Source organism: the organism of the source record quoted next, unplaced genomic scaffold (assembly GCF_019419815.1).
Source record: "Pyrus x bretschneideri cultivar Hongxiangsu unplaced genomic scaffold, Pyrus_bretschneideri_v1 Contig16, whole genome shotgun sequence".
NCBI classification, from domain to species: Eukaryota; Viridiplantae; Streptophyta; class Magnoliopsida; order Rosales; family Rosaceae; genus Pyrus; species Pyrus x bretschneideri.
The window spans coordinates 1,435,124-1,450,499 of record NW_025999457.1 but is presented as its reverse complement, the minus strand read 5'-3'; the positions used below and the strand labels follow the sequence as shown (position 1 = coordinate 1,450,499).

General features: G+C 40.0%; 5 protein-coding genes across 5 annotated transcripts; all 5 read left to right on the top strand.

The window, feature by feature from the left end:
• Window positions 1-601: 601 nt before the first annotated feature.
• Window positions 602-1,993, top strand: LOC125475708 (protein MITOFERRINLIKE 1, chloroplastic-like). The gene has a single exon (XM_048580831.1). The coding sequence runs from the start codon at window positions 602-604 to the stop codon at window positions 1,748-1,750; it is 1,149 nt and encodes a 382-aa protein (XP_048436788.1). The 3' UTR covers window positions 1,751-1,993.
• A 3,044-nt stretch (window positions 1,994-5,037) lies between these two features.
• LOC125475709 (TMV resistance protein N-like) lies at window positions 5,038-7,024 on the top strand. The gene is made up of 2 exons (XM_048580832.1): window positions 5,038-5,955; window positions 6,892-7,024. Exons 1-2 carry the CDS (start codon window positions 5,690-5,692, stop codon window positions 6,911-6,913), a joined length of 288 nt encoding a protein of 95 aa, XP_048436789.1. The 5' UTR covers window positions 5,038-5,689; the 3' UTR covers window positions 6,914-7,024.
• Window positions 5,982-7,900, top strand: LOC125475707 (disease resistance protein Roq1-like). The gene is made up of 3 exons (XM_048580830.1): window positions 5,982-7,025; window positions 7,135-7,410; window positions 7,517-7,900. The coding sequence occupies exons 1-3, from the start codon at window positions 6,300-6,302 to the stop codon at window positions 7,799-7,801; spliced, it is 1,287 nt and encodes a 428-aa protein (XP_048436787.1). The 5' UTR covers window positions 5,982-6,299; the 3' UTR covers window positions 7,802-7,900.
• Window positions 7,901-14,946, top strand: LOC108867524 (TMV resistance protein N-like). The gene is made up of 7 exons (XM_048580829.1): window positions 7,901-8,932; window positions 9,037-10,683; window positions 10,825-11,368; window positions 11,474-12,563; window positions 12,674-12,952; window positions 13,081-14,169; window positions 14,231-14,946. The coding sequence occupies exons 3-7, from the start codon at window positions 10,854-10,856 to the stop codon at window positions 14,792-14,794; spliced, it is 3,537 nt and encodes a 1,178-aa protein (XP_048436786.1). The 5' UTR covers window positions 7,901-8,932; window positions 9,037-10,683; window positions 10,825-10,853; the 3' UTR covers window positions 14,795-14,946.
• Window positions 8,856-9,681, top strand: LOC125475826 (disease resistance-like protein DSC2). Its single transcript, XM_048581189.1, has 3 exons — window positions 8,856-8,932; window positions 9,200-9,223; window positions 9,306-9,681. The coding sequence occupies exons 1-3, from the start codon at window positions 8,856-8,858 to the stop codon at window positions 9,679-9,681; spliced, it is 477 nt and encodes a 158-aa protein (XP_048437146.1).
• Window positions 14,947-15,376: the final 430 nt, after the last annotated feature.

The following is a 15,376-nucleotide window of genomic DNA, read 5'->3' as shown; positions in this document are numbered from 1 at the left end:
TACCAAAAGACACAACTAACTAAACTTTAAGAATAACTTACATCAACGCGATTGCGTATATATCATTTTAATCTAAGTTACACCACAAAATTGAAAGTGTGGCCCAAGAAGAAGAAAAACGAACATATTGGTCCACAACAAATATCTAGAAAGAAAATCTGCATAATAATCAAGTTAGTTAAAATAATGTACTTCTTTTTCTAACCAAGTTCAAATTTCTTTTTGGTAGTTTAGATTTGTGTAAATTATCGTATGATATAAAAAAAAAATCTAGAAAGAAAGTTTGATAGTAATTTGGGTTTAGTTCAAAATACAAGAAAATTTTCAGTGTTACAGGAACACGCTCCGTACAATAAATGAAACTCTTTGTTTTTAAGTATTCTACTTGTAACTAAGTATCATACCGTATTCCGAACGCACTATTCCTCCCAAAATACAACCCGAGTTGTCATTCTCGTGTCCACGTACAGGAAACAGCTACCTACCGACTTCGTACAGTTTCATTTTGCATGGCCCTCGCTCCTCCGTGACTAGTCGATAATAAAAGCTCACATCCACCTCCATCTCCACAGGGAGCGAGAAGGAATTGAGCGAGCCAGCCATGGATGGTAGACTCTCAGCCTCTCTCGGCCTCCCCGCACCCAATCAAAACCACCACACTCAGTCGTCCAATGACTTCCTCAACCTCTTCACCCATTTCATCACTCCAAATCCCCAAACTGCCCTCACCTCTACCCAAAACCAGATCCCATTCTTTGCCTCCACCACCTCCTCCACCCTCAATTGGGCCTCCATTACCCGACCCAGTACCCGCCCCAAGACCCAAATCCTACTCAAGAACCTAACCGTCTTCGAGCGCGCTCTCATCGGCGCAGGCGGCGGAGGCATAGCCGGAGCCTTCACCTACTTCTGCCTCCATCCTCTGGACACCATTAAGACCAAGCTCCAGACCAAGGGCGCCTCAGACATTTACGCAAACACCTTCGATGCAGTTTTCAAGACCTTCCAAACCAAGGGCATTTCGGGGTTTTACAGCGGCATCTCCGCCGTCATCGTCGGCTCCACCGCCTCCTCCGCCGTCTACTTCGGCACCTGCGAACTGGGTAAGTCGGTTCTCTCCAAATTACCCAATTACCCTCCCGTTCTCATCCCTCCCACGGCCGGAGCCATGGGCAACATAGTCTCTTCCGCGATAATGGTGCCCAAGGAGCTCATCACGCAGCGGATGCAAGCCGGGGCCAAAGGGAGGTCGTGGCAGGTGCTGCTCAAGATCCTTGAAAACGACGGCTTTCTGGGTCTTTACGCAGGGTACTCTGCCACATTGCTTAGGAACTTGCCTGCGGGCGTGCTGAGCTATTCGTCGTTCGAGTACCTGAAATCGGCGGTGCTGAGCAAGACGAAGCAGACCAATTTGGAGCCGATACAGAGCGTGGTGTGCGGGGCGTTAGCCGGAGCAATATCGGCCTCCATTACGACGCCACTTGATGTGGTGAAGACGAGGCTGATGACTGGTGCGGCGCAGGGCGGGGTTTCGGGGACGGTGAAGCAGATTTTAATGGAGGAGGGGTGGGTGGGGTTTACGAGAGGAGTGGGACCCAGAGTTCTTCACAGCGCTTGCTTTTCGGCATTGGGTTACTTTGCTTTCGAGACTGCCAGGCTTGCCATTCTGAATCAGTATATTAAGAGGAAGGAGCTGCAGCAGATGCAAGATTTCGGTGTCAATGTTGGTGTTGGTGTTGCTTCCACTTGATGATTTCATGTATTCATTTGGTGAAATCCTCTCTTTATCCCTTTTTTCGATTTTTTGTTTCATTTTGACATTGTCTAGAAGTAGAAGGGATGATGATGCTTACCACCTTACTTATCACCTTTAGATGAGTTTAAATTTTGAGATATATTTAGTGGATAGACATAAATTTCAAAATTTAAACTCTATCCCAAGTTGTAGTTCCAGTTGGATACTATATCAATATGCATATATATGTTTTCCTTCTTTCCCAGAATAATGAAAATGGTAATGCCTATCAATTTATGGTTAGATAAATTACTCTTGTATATTCTTATGATGCAGATTTGTGTTGGCTTACTCTTTTATTTACAGCAATCTATTCATGCGTACTTGTCATGTAAGTTACTCAGGTGAATGTGCATCTGTGTTGCTACAATTCCTTTTTTCCCTACCTATAGAGAGAAGGAAACCTGACTAAATGAGCTACCTAACAATTTCAATGCCTATCAGTATCTATGCATTGTTACATACATTACTTGGTATATTCACTCAAATTGTTGTTTTTAAATATGTTCCCTCCCTATCTGTTACAATTTTTCTCCTAGGAAGATAGAACTGGGACAATATTGCCACGCAGTAGTTACAATTTCATCAGCGTCACTGAAAAGTTTGGTAAAATTAGCTGTGTTTTCCCTCGTGCCTTTTGCACTACCATTTAGTCAGTAAATTTGATGATGGGTTTGTGTTTTGGTCCTTGAATTGCAAGGCATAGTATGGAGGGGCTACTAACTTTGCAGGACTTTTACCAGTAATTCTAAGTGTCATGTGGCAATTGAAGGTCGGGTGTTTTGGTTGGTGTAGAATATGTTTGTTGAGTACTGTTAGACAGCAGCATATTGAACTAAACACCAGATAAGTAACAATATGTTATGAAATCTGAGTGAATATATGAATGTCAGATCTTCATCCTACCACAAAACAAGACAATGTGCAAGCTGTCCTCACCTCTGCACAATCCGACCATGGACATTCTGAAGACAGAGTCTGGGATCGATATGAATGTCAGATCTTCTCCACTGGCAGATGAAGGTACGCTGAAGGAGTTTCCAGAAGCCTGACATTCACACTTTTGATTATTAAGCTGATTAGTCATCCAAACAAGTTACTAGTACTTAATAATTATAAAACAAAACCATCTAGGTAACATAGCTTAAGAACTTGTCAAAAATCAAGTGCCCCTACCTGGAAACCAAAATTAAATTTTTATTGTTTGTAAACAGAAGTCAAAGGAAAGGTCCTTTATTGAAAGGCCTCTGCAGAGCTAAAACAGAGAGGGTACATGCAGTTCCCACTCCAATACTCTTTTTCATGAAAATCAAAGGGCATCATCCCTTCCTCAGTTCTTCTTAGGTTTCCCCTGCATCTCCCTCTCTCCACTGTTTCCGTTCCAAAAACACCGTCAAGGTATGATTACAGAGGCTCCAATGAACCCCTACCTTGATTTCAGCTATAGCGTAGTTCCAGTTTACTTTCGTACATCCCTATTATTAAGTATAAACTGTTGCTAGCATTCAAGAGTCACTGCCCCGAAACGAAGACCCTATAGAAGGTATAGTTCACTTCCTAGACTTAAATTCAAAAGATTGCAGTGCTTTAAAGTGGTGGAACTAGAATCAAGGTATGATTTTCTTCATTTTGGTGTCATTTATCATCTTTTTGTGTATTAATTGGTTGTATTGAGCAGATTGCATATTATGTATTGTTCGAGACTAGCTTAGTGGTATAGGAAATTTGTGATACACTGCTTTTTCTTTTTCTTTTTTATTTTTGGTCTGAACCTTTTATTCTACGAACCAGTTTAGAAATGATTCGATGGTAATGATCAGTATTTGAAGCACATTTCTCGGGATCACTTTGCAACGGGGTTGAGCAGAGCTTCTGTGCCACCTACTTCCTCAGCTCACCCATGGAAATATGATGTGTTCTTGAGGTTTACAGGTGAAGATACCCGCAAGGATTTTACAGATCATTTATATGACACATTGCAACTCGAGCGATTAAAAACTTTCAGAGACGACCTAGAACTTGAAAGAGGCAAAAATGTTTCTCCAGATCTCGTGTGCAATAGAAAAATCAAGGTTGGGCGTCGCTCTCCGCGAATTATGATTCCTCCGCCTGGTGCTTGGATGAACTTTAAAAGATTCTTGAATGCATGGAAGCTAGGAATGCAAGCTTGCCAATATTTTATGATGTGGATCCCTACAAATGTTCGAAACCAAATGGGGACTTTTGTGAATTCTACAACAAGCACGAAAGAAACTTCAGAGAAGACTTAGCAAAGGCGCAACACTGGAGAGCTGCTTTATCAAAAGTGGTTAATATCGCTCGGTGGACTTCAGAGGATAGGCAAGCATCACCAAGGGGCAGCATCATCCAAGATGTGATGTTTGCAAGGATTTTCTCCTTGATCTTCACCCACAGGGCCAACAAAGGTACTGTCCATTTCATGTGTGCATTGGGACTCTTAGGTGTTGTCTTTGTGGCAATTGCAGCCAAGAGATGCTGCATATCTTTTACTTGATCCCGGTGGAAGTCTGTATCAGCAGTGTCAGGCTTGGCGCTGGTTATGAATGCTCCAAACTAGCTCGCAACTATGAATGCGCATAACCAGCTAGCAACTGTGAATGCTCAAATCCAGAAGAGTGGATGCTTTAGGAGATACTTTAATTCAGCCAGGGATAAATACAGGAGCTTAGTGTACCTTCCGATTCAGGGATTATAAGACCAACAGGTCCTTGAATAAAGCGTTGTTTAATTTAACGAGGGATTTACGAACCTTGACTAACTTATGTGCTTATAGTTAATTGTTGGGTTTTTCTGTTTCTTCTCTTTTCCGTTCTTTGTTCGTTGTTGGGAAACATTGTAGATACTAGATATCAGTTATCGATCTATCTACAGCTATCTAGTATCTACTAATGTGTTTGAGGCATGAAATTGAGTAGATTTGTACTTAGAGAGAGATGCTTCCCTTTGCTTGCGCTGTTTTCCTCCTGTTTTATTGCTCTGTCTTGCTATATTGTCCAGCTGTGTGTGTTGTGAGTTTACCATCTTGACATTGTGATCGAGTGGTAAGGAATTTTAGTGAATTGAGTACAATTTTCCGCAAGGGGATGCTTGTTCTAATTAGTGAAGAGCGTTCACTCTCTCTGAAATGTGACTTGTATAAAAAACAAGAAGAAATTGAGATGTTGCCAGCTTGCAAATTCGAGGTGGCTAACATCCGATCTTGTAGGGTAGAATTGCCGGCCTCTATTTGGCTTCACTTAACAAGGTTGTGGAGAAAGGAGAGATGGTGATTGTTTGATGTGCCGGGTTGGAAATAATATTTTCAATTTTCATTCAAAATTTTTGAAATTGAATCGGATCAGATCACAATCTTCAATTTCAGAATATCTGGAGTAATCTTGAAATTTTTCACTCTTTAGACTACTGCTACTTGCTACCAAGGCATATCCATCAGCCACCCACTTGCTACTACTTGCTCCAGTGGTCTCACTATCCATCCTTCTCCAGATAGGTATTCATTTTCCCTTCCGATCCACCATCTTCTTCTACTGCACATATCTTAACTTACATTGTCTTTCCAGTTTCGAGTTTCAAAAATTTGGTATATCTGTTGCTCAACTTTTAATTACCAGATATCTCTGCCGCAACCTGGGTCGGCTAATGGCGATGACCGATCCAAGAGCCTCCGGCTCTGGTTCGTCTTCACCTCCCCAATGGAAGTATGACGTTTTCTTGAGTTTCAGGGGTGAAGACTCCCGCAAGAATTTCATAGGCCATTGATACGACAAACTGCTGTGGCGCGGCATCAATACTTTGAAGGACGACCCAGAACTCAAAAGAGGCGCATCTATATCTCCGGAGCTCTTTCGTGCAATTGAGGAATCGAGGTTCGCCATGGTGGTTCTCTCTCCAAACTACGCTTCGTCCTCCTGGTGCTTGGATGAACTTTCAAAGATTTTTTATTGCATGGAAGCAAGAAACAGAATTTTGCGAGTGTCTTATGATGTGGATCCCTCCCATGCCCGAAAACAAATGGGAACTTTCGCGGAAGCCTTTGACAGGCATGAAGAGAACTTTCAGGAGGATTCAGCAAAGGTGCGGCATTGGAGAGCTCTTTTAACAAAATTGGGGAATCTTGCTGGATGGGCTTCAAAGGACAGGTAACACCCTGGACCATTTAACCGATCAGTCCTATAGTAGTAACGCATTAAAGGTTTCGTTCTTTACAGTTTTCTTTTTCTTTCGTGTAGATATGAAACGGAACTTATAAATGAAACATGGTATTGTTAATCTACAAAAATAGAGCAACTAGATTTTCTTTTAGACATTGAGGCCAATGACGTCCGTGCTGTAGAGAATTTCTCATAGATTTGAAGTTTGCTCCTTTCTAGCCAATGTTAGGGAGGTGTCGGCGAAACATGGTATTGTTAATCTACAAAAACAACTTCTTTCCCCGATATTGAAGGAAAAAATTACACAGGTTTGGGGGTATTATGGTGGGAGCATGATGATAAAGAATTTTTTATGGAATAAAAAGGTTCTTCTCGTTCTTGATGATGTGGATCAATTAGAGCAGTTGGAATTATTATTTGGAGACAAACGCTGGTTTGGTGCGGGGAGGAGAATCATCATTACAACTAGGGATCTACGGTTGCTGGTCTCACATGACGTTGAGATCAAACAATTTGAGCTTATGGGATTAAGTGAAGATAAAGCTCTTCAGCTCTTTAGTTGGCATGCCTTTAAAAATGATCCGAATGACGAATACCTGGAATTGTCAAAAGCTTTTGTTAAATATGGTGCCAAACTTCCTTTAACTCTGAAAACTTTGGGAATCTTTTTGTGTGGAAGGGATCAAGGTGCATGGACAAGTACATTGGATAAACTAAAGAAAGATCCAGAAGAGACAACTTTTAAAACGCTTCTAGTAAGTTATGACGTACTAGATGATATGACGAAGAATGTTTTTCTTGATGTGGCATGCTTCCATAAGGGAAATGACAAGGATAGAGTAATTGAAATACTTGACTGCTGTGACTTTTCTGGATGTATCGGGATAGATGTTCTCATTGAGAAATCTCTTTTATATATTTCAGGCAAGAATCTGGAGATGCATGATTTGGTGCAGGAAATGACATGGAAAATTGTTCGTAGAAAGTCTAAAGAGCCTGGACGACGTAGTTGGTTGTGGCTTCGTGAGGAAATTTTTCATGTATTAAAGAATAATATGGTAAGAAATTATGCAGAAATATCAAGCTTAGATATACAGCACTATAATTTCTTCTAAAACGATTTAGGAATTGGTCATGGAACTAATTTCTCCTTTATTTTTTCATCAGGGAACAGAAGATATTGAAGGCATAGTATTACACTTGCCAAAGCGTGAAGAAGCACACTGTAATTTTGAAGCGTTCTCTAAGATGTATAATCTAAAGATGATCCAATTTAATCTTTTGTTCCTTTCTCCTGGCTTTGAAGTTCTTCCTAATTCTTTTAGATTTCTGGAGTGGAGATATTATCCATCCAAATCTCTTCCACCAAGTTTTGAACCGGACTCTCTTACCGTTCTTAGTTTGCCTACTAGTGAAATTGTTCGACTTTGGAATGGAAGAAAGGTACACTGATGGAGTATGTATATAGACGTATTTATGTTTGCATTTTTACAACCTTTTTATAAATCAAGGGTTTTTAATCTAATCACCACTTGCTATTATTCTGCAGCGCTTGTCCAATTTGAAACATATGGATCTTAGTTACTCAAAATTAATCAGGACCCCAGATTTCACAGAAATTCAGAATCTTAAGAGGTTAGTACTTGAAGGTTGTTACGATTTAATTGAGATCCACCCATCCATTGCAGCTCTCAAAAGGTTTAAGATTTTGAACTTTAAAAATTGTATGAGTATGAAGCGTCTCCCAAGTGAGATAGCAATGGAGTCTCTTGAATTTCTGAGTCTCTCTCGATGTGTCAATCTAAAAAGATTCCGGAGTTTGTTGGAGACATGAAAAATCTGTCACGTCTTATTTTAAGTGAGACTGCTATTAAGGAAATACCTCCATCAATTGGATGTCTGATTGGCCTTGTTGAACTACATCTAGATGGTTGTTGAAGTCTCTTGTGTGTTCCAAGTGTCATTTCTAATTGCAAGTCTCTTAAACTTCTCACCATGTTAGGGTGCTCAAAACTTAGCAAACTCCCCGAAAGCTTGGGGGTGATGGACTGTTTGGAGGAACTTGATTTGAGTCAAACTGCATTAAAAGAGTTGCCATCTTCACTTGTTCATTTGAAAAATCTAAAAAAGTTATCTGTTTCTGGATCTCCTGCATCATGGTATACTTTTTGGGATTTTTAAAAGAAGGATTCCCCACTCTTTGGGTTGTTCAGTGTTCACTTCTTCAAAAGGCTTATGTTCTTTGAAGGTATTAGATCTGAGAGACTTGAATCTTTGTGAAGGAGCAGTTCCAGAAGATATTGGCTACTTGTCCTCTTTAGAAGAATTATATCTTAGTGGAAACAATTTTGTTACCCTCCCTGAAAGCATTAGACGGCTTTCTAAGCTTTCGGTACTAAAACTCTAGCTACTATTCCACTGAGCTTGTTTAATTGGTTGTTAACTTGGAGCAGATTTCAACAACCATTTTTCAATGGATTCGAGCAAGAAAAGCCTCCGTATCTGATCCTGCTCCTCCTCGATGAAAGTATGATGTGTTCTTGAGTTTTAGGGGTAAAGACACCCGCAAGACTTTCACGGACTGTACAACAATCTGGTGCGGTAAGCAATTACGACTTTCAGGGACAATTCGGGAAATGAAAGAGGCACCAATATTTCTTCAACTCTCTCGACTGCTGTCGAAAGAATCACAGTTTACAATCATTGTTCTGTCGCCAAACCATGCTTCTTCTACTTGGTGCTTGGATGAACTTTTACACATACTTAAATGCAAGGAAGTAAGGAATACAATCATTCCATATTCTATGGTGTAGCCCTCCCTTGTTCGAGAACAAAAAGGAACTTTCGGAGCAGTCTTTGACAAGCATGAAAGAAACTTTATCGAAGACATGAGAAAGGCGCAAGAATGGAGACGTGCTTTAGAGAAAGTGAGCGTTATAGATGGGATGAAGTCAGATGACTATTGGTACGAACAAACAAATGAAAATTTGTTGTACTTAAATGATTTATGATATTCCTATTATCAAAGAAAGCAAGTGTTTGACGATTACTTCATTTTCTGTGTTGCAGTTATGAGACTGAGCTTATCAACAAAATGTCAAAATAGTGTGTAACAAAGTGCATCCCCCATTCAAATTGTTAGGTTCTGCAAGGAAGTTGGCGGGAATTGATTTCAGACTGAAAAAATTACATTTGCTTTTGGATCTAGAAGCAAATGATGTTCGTTTTACAGGCATATGTGGGAAAGCTGGGATAGGTAAGAAGTTCACCGCCAGACGGTTTTATGACGAATTTTCCCATTATTTTGAAGTAAGTATTTTCTTGCTGATGTTGGAAAGGTTTCTGCAACACACGGTCTCCTCCAATCAGCTTCTTTCCTCTGTTCTGAAATCCAAAACACAAGTTGTGGACGATTATGCTGGTAGTGTAATGACAAAGAAATGTTTTTATAACAAAAAGGTTCTCGCTTTTGGTGTGGATCAGTTAGGCCAACTAGCAAGAGTGGCTGGAAACAAAAACTGGTTTGGTTTGGGTAGCAGAATCATTGTCACAACAAGGGATGAACGTCAGTTAGAGGAGCATGACCATGAACTATATGATGAGTTTGCTGAGGGCCTTCTAGGAGGTTCAAACTTCGATTCTCATCCACCATGTGTCGATGGATTCAGGATATGTGCTGGCTGCACAGGAATATTAGGCATGGGCGGTATTTAGAATGCATTTGGAACTTTTGGCATCCTGAACGTTTTGTTTGCATCACTTGTAACCTTCCAATTACTGATCTTGAGTTTTCTGCTCCTGGAGATGACAGTCACAGCCCTTACCACATATCCTGCTATAAGGCGCAGCACCATCCAAACTGCGTTGTTTGCAAGACTTATATTATATCCCTCTTATGCAGAGTATATGGAGTGCAAGTTTAGTGGGAATGGGGGTCCAGATGAGATAGGGACGAGGATTGGAGATCATGAAGTACCAAAGAGTGACGCTTTCGTTATCTTGGAATCGAACAGAGAATTGGATGGAGATCTCAACCATAGAATATAAATTGGATAATGAAGTGGAAGAGTGCATTGGGTGTGTTGTGTGACCGTCATATGGTACATCATCCCCTAAATTAATGATATTTCTTGTTTCCTAGTATTTTTTTCTAAAGGTACTTGTCAACGCGAACCCGTGAGCACAAACTAGACCAATTCAGACTTGTAACGAAGAAACCACACTCATTTTAAGTTAGGATACCAACCGGTAAAGTTTTTACACAGGATTGTTTGATGAGAACACACACCTGTAGCCTGTAGTGCATGTGAACTCGGTGGTTTATTTTTGGGGAAAGAAATATCTGCTTTTGAGTTTGTCTTTTCGTAGGCCTTACTGTCTTTAAATAAGGGTTTCCCCTTTGAGGAAACCACTCACCCACCAGCAAAATTCCCCCTGCTTTCTCTCACCCAACCCCAGACACTATCTCTCCCCTCCCTCACGCTCTCCCTCTTCTGCTCTGACTGTGCACACACGGTGCAGAGTTGTCCTGACCACCACCGTCCAAAAGAAAGCCACTACCAGTTTCCTCTTCACTGATCATTTTTACTTGTTCGTTGAGTCCTGTTTCTGTTTGTAGAACCCAATTTCCGGCAACTGAATTTGAAAGGCTTAAACTGAGTGATCGAGGACGAATTGTCAAATATGTGTGCTCGCTGATTAAGATATCTGACCGCAGTGAGTCTCTTTAGTTACTAAGAAAAATTGCATCTTTTAAATTTACCAAAAGAAGATTTGAAGTTTATTTAATTATTTTGTTGTTTGAAAAAAATAAAACATTAATCTCTTGTCTGTTTACTTGTTCAATACTGTTTGCAGAACCCAATTTCCAGGAACAGTTTTCTCCGATGGCCTTGAGCACCCAAAGAGCCTCTACATCTCTTCTTTCAGATGAATCAGCTACTCGATGGAATTATGACGTGTTTTTGAGCTTCAGGGGTGTAGACACCCGTAAGGGTTTTGTCTCCCATTTACACAAAGAATTGCAACGACAAGGGATTACAACTTTCTTTGACGACCGGGAGCTTGAAAGAGGAACAAGTATTCCTCTAGAGCTCCTAAGTGCTACCAAAGCATCGCATACAGTAATCGTTGTTCTCTCTCCAAACTATGCTTCTTCCAAATGGTGCTTGGACGAACTCTCAAACATTGTTCAATGCATGGAAATCAAGAACGCACTTATGCCAATTTTTTATAACGTGGATCCCTCCGACGTAGGAAATCAGAGGGGGTCTTTTGCCAAAGCTTTCGCTGAGCATGAAGAAAAGTACATTAGTACCGAAGACAAAAAGAAGGTGACCCAGTGGAGGGCTGATCTGAAAAAAGTATCCAAAATTTCTGGGTGGCATTTGAAGAATTTTAAGTAAGCATGCATGGACAATTAATCTCCCATATCTCTTAATGGAGTCAAACGAGAATGCTTTGTTTATCTTTCGTTGATTGCTTATTTTACTTTTCTTCCTTGTAGATCTGAAAGAGAGCTTATCGAAAAAATCGTCAATACAGTCTGGCGAAAAGTGCAAGCTACGTTCACGTTGTTAGATCCCTCACAAAAGTTAGTCGGAACTGACTTTGCACTTGAGCAACTGAGTTTGCTATTAGCTCATGATGCCAATGATGTTCGCTTTATTGGGATAACGGGGATGGGTGGCATAGGCAAGACAACCCTTGCTAAGCTAGTTTTTGATAAAATCTGCCATCATTTTGAAGTTCATTGTTTTCTTGACAATGTTAGAGAGGTTTGTGCAAGAGATCCTACTCTAGTTGATCTTCGAAAAAGCTTGAAGGAAAGGATCGCAGAAATTTGTGATAAAGAGTGTGGAAGCATTTTCACTAACAAGTTCTTACGCAATAAAAAGGTTCTTCTCGTACTTGATGATGTGGATGAATTAAACCAACTCAAAGTATTGGCTGGAAATCATGGTTGGTTTGGTATGGGGAGTAGAATTATCGTTACAACTAGGAATCAGCGTTTGCTAGTCCAACATGGTATAGCAACATCATACAAGGTGCAGGGGTTGAATGATGCTGAAGCACTTAAGCTCTTTAGCCTGCATGCCTTTAAAAAAGACCAACCTGAGGAAGATTTTCTGGAACTCGCCAAGTATTTCATTAATCATGCTGGAGGCCTTCCATTAGCTCTTGAAACTCTGGGGTCAGCTTTGTTTGAGAGAGGTCTAGATGCATGGAATAGTGTACGACATAATCTAAAGAAACTTCCTAATCCAACAATTTTTGATAAACTTAAAATAAGTTATGATGGATTAGGAAGGATGGAGAAGAGAATTTTTCTTGATATTGCATGTTTCCACAAAGGGAAGTGCGTGAAACAAGTTATTCGAACACTAGACGATTCTTTTGGAATTTCTAGTAGTATCATGATAGATCTACTTATTGAGAGATCTCTTCTCTGTCATGAATACAGAAACAATGTTTGGATGCATGATTTGATACAAGAAATGGCATGGACAATTGTTAGTCAGGAGTCTGAAGAGTCTGGTCTACGGAGTAGGTTGTGGCTTTCCAATGACATTTTTCATGTATTCATGAGTAATTCGGTAAGGACATTAATTAAGTAGCAAGTTCGAAAAAAAGATATGATTTGCGTTAACATGATATATTAGATTTGAATGTGGAATTAATTAGTGTTTTTTTTCTTAATTGTTAGGGGTCGAGAACAATTGAAGCTATATCCTTATGCTTGCCCGAAGTAGAGGAGGTACGCCAGTGGAATTGCGAAGCGTTCTCTAAGATGCATGGATTGAGGTTTTTGGAATTCGATAATTTGATTATTTCTTCAGGCCCCAAATTTCTTCCATGTTCCTTGAGAATTATAAATTGGAGTTGGTATCCTTCTAATTTTCTTCCAATGAGCTTTCATCCGCACTTGCTGACTCAACTTAACATGCGTAATAGCAATCTTGTTCGACTATGGGAGGGAAAAAAGGTAGTAGTAGTAGTATTGAATAAATGTTACTTAATTTACAAAATAATCATTTATTGATTCATTATTTTGAATGAACTTTAAGGTTGTAGAAGCTAAATGTATGATCTGAACCTTATCGATGTTTACAGGACTTGCCCAACTTGAAATATATTGATCTTAGCTACTCCTATAAATTGATGAGTACCCCAGATTTCAATGGTCTTCCAAATCTTGAGAGGTTGAATCTTGAGGATTGTAAGAATTTAGTTGAGATTCACCCGTCTATTGCAGTCCTCAAAAGACTAGAAGTTCTGGACCTTTATGGCTGTGAAGCCATTAAGTGCCTTCCACATGAGGTTGAAATGGATTCTCTTAAATCTTTCTGTCTTGCTGGCTGCTCAAATGTGAAAAAGATTCCAGAATTTGGGGAGCAGATGAAGAATGTGTCCTGGATTTCCTTAAGAGGGACTGCGATCGAGAAAGTGCCTTCATCAATTGAACATGTGGTTGGCCTTATTCATTTGAGCCTAAGGAATTGCAAAAATCTCTTGAACCTTCCAAGGGCTATTTGTAATTTGAAGTCTCTTAGATATCTCGATGTGCGTGGATGCTCAAAGATTGACAAACTCCCAAGAGACATGGATCACTTAGAGACGCTTATATTAGGAGCCACTATGACAGAGCCGCTTGTGGGTATGAAAAATCTTGAATATCTAGAATTTGACGGATTGGATGCCAAAACAAGGGAGGGGAGGGGCCTTCTCCGGTTATTAGGAATTGGAAAGAGTCGCCCTGATCCTCCTTGCTGGAGTTTGGTGTTGTATTCTCTAAATCGTTTATGCTATTTGACATTCTTAAGTCTAAGCGACTGTAATCTCCGAGAGGGGGATGTCCCTCATGATATTGGCTGCTTGTCCTTTCTGGTAAAATTGGATCTTAGTGAAAATAATTTCGCCAGTCTACCTGAAAGCATTAGACTCCTTTCTAAGCTTTGCTATCTTGATCTGGAGAGTTGCAAAAGCCTTCAAAAATTGCCACCTCTTCCATCAAAGAGCTGTTTTCGGGTAAATGTATGCAATTGTACTTCCTTAAAAAGGTTGTCGGATCCATCCAAGTTGTTCAGCAGATTCTCCAATTTGTATGATTTTGGGTTCATTTGTCTGAATTGCATTGCATTGGTCCAAGATGAAGGCTGGATTGATACAATACTCTCAAGGATTCTAAAATTTGCCACTCAGGTACTCTCTCTGTCTCTCTGTCTCCCCTTCTTCTCAATAATTGATCTTTCTTCTGCTACAGGGAATCTCACTTTATGACAAAGTTGTATGCCCTGGAAATGAAATTCCAGAGTGGTTCAGTAATCAAAGAGTGGGACAGTCAGTAAATGTGGAGCTTCCTCCACCATCATGCACCAACTGGTTCGGGATTGCCTTTTGTGTTGTTTTTGAAGATCATAAGAAAAACTTGGCAAATCTAGCTGCCCTTCGTCATTATGATTATTTCAAAATTCAGTTCAACTATAAGTATTTGACCTGCAAAATAGGGTCTCTTGTGTCAGAACACCTTTGGGTATTTTATTTGCCTCGTAAATATTGTCATCAGGAACAGTTTTTATTCGAAACTTACCTTGGTAGTAATATTGGAGCGAGCGAAATAAAAGCAGACTTGAGTAATGTGAAAAAGTGTGGCGCTCGTTTGGTGTACAAGCAAGATTTGGAAGAACTCAAGCAAACACTAAAAATCCTGAAACGAACAAATGAATATCGTGATGAAGTAGCTCCAAATGGACCTGGAAGTGCTAGCTTCAACGACATAGAACAAATCCGAAAAAGGCATTGTTGCCGGTCACCATCTTATAATTAATGCAGGTAAGTCATCATTGATTTATCCCATCAGCTTAATTATCTTCAAAATTATTTTTTGCTTCACAATCTTAGTCAATGGATTCAATCTCACGAGCTATTTATTAATGTGGCCATATTTATTGAAAGGCAGTGGATACGAATGAGTATAAACACTTTTGCAGATTACTTGGGCATTAATAAGATAGATTTAATATTTGATATTGAGCTTGTAAGTGGATTATTAATGGACCATAGTCTGTGCGTACCACTCAGTTTTATAGTTGTCTTAATTGGATGAGTCATAGCTCATACCATATGTAAGCATCTCATAAGATGACTTATTTTGATGGTTAGGATTATATCTTGCTGATGTAAGAGAGAGTGTTCTCTCGTTCCTTTTCTCTTTTGTAAGGGTTTCAGACCCGAAGTAAGATTCTCTTCCCTCCTATTCGCATCCCCTTCTCTCCCCTCTTTTCACATATTGCTTTTTGTTTTCTTCTGGCCATTAAAAAATTAACACAAAACGTTAACGTGGTTTAACCATAACCGTTTAAATAGGAGAGGAGGGAGACTAGGCGGGGAGAGAATCCTACTCCCACAT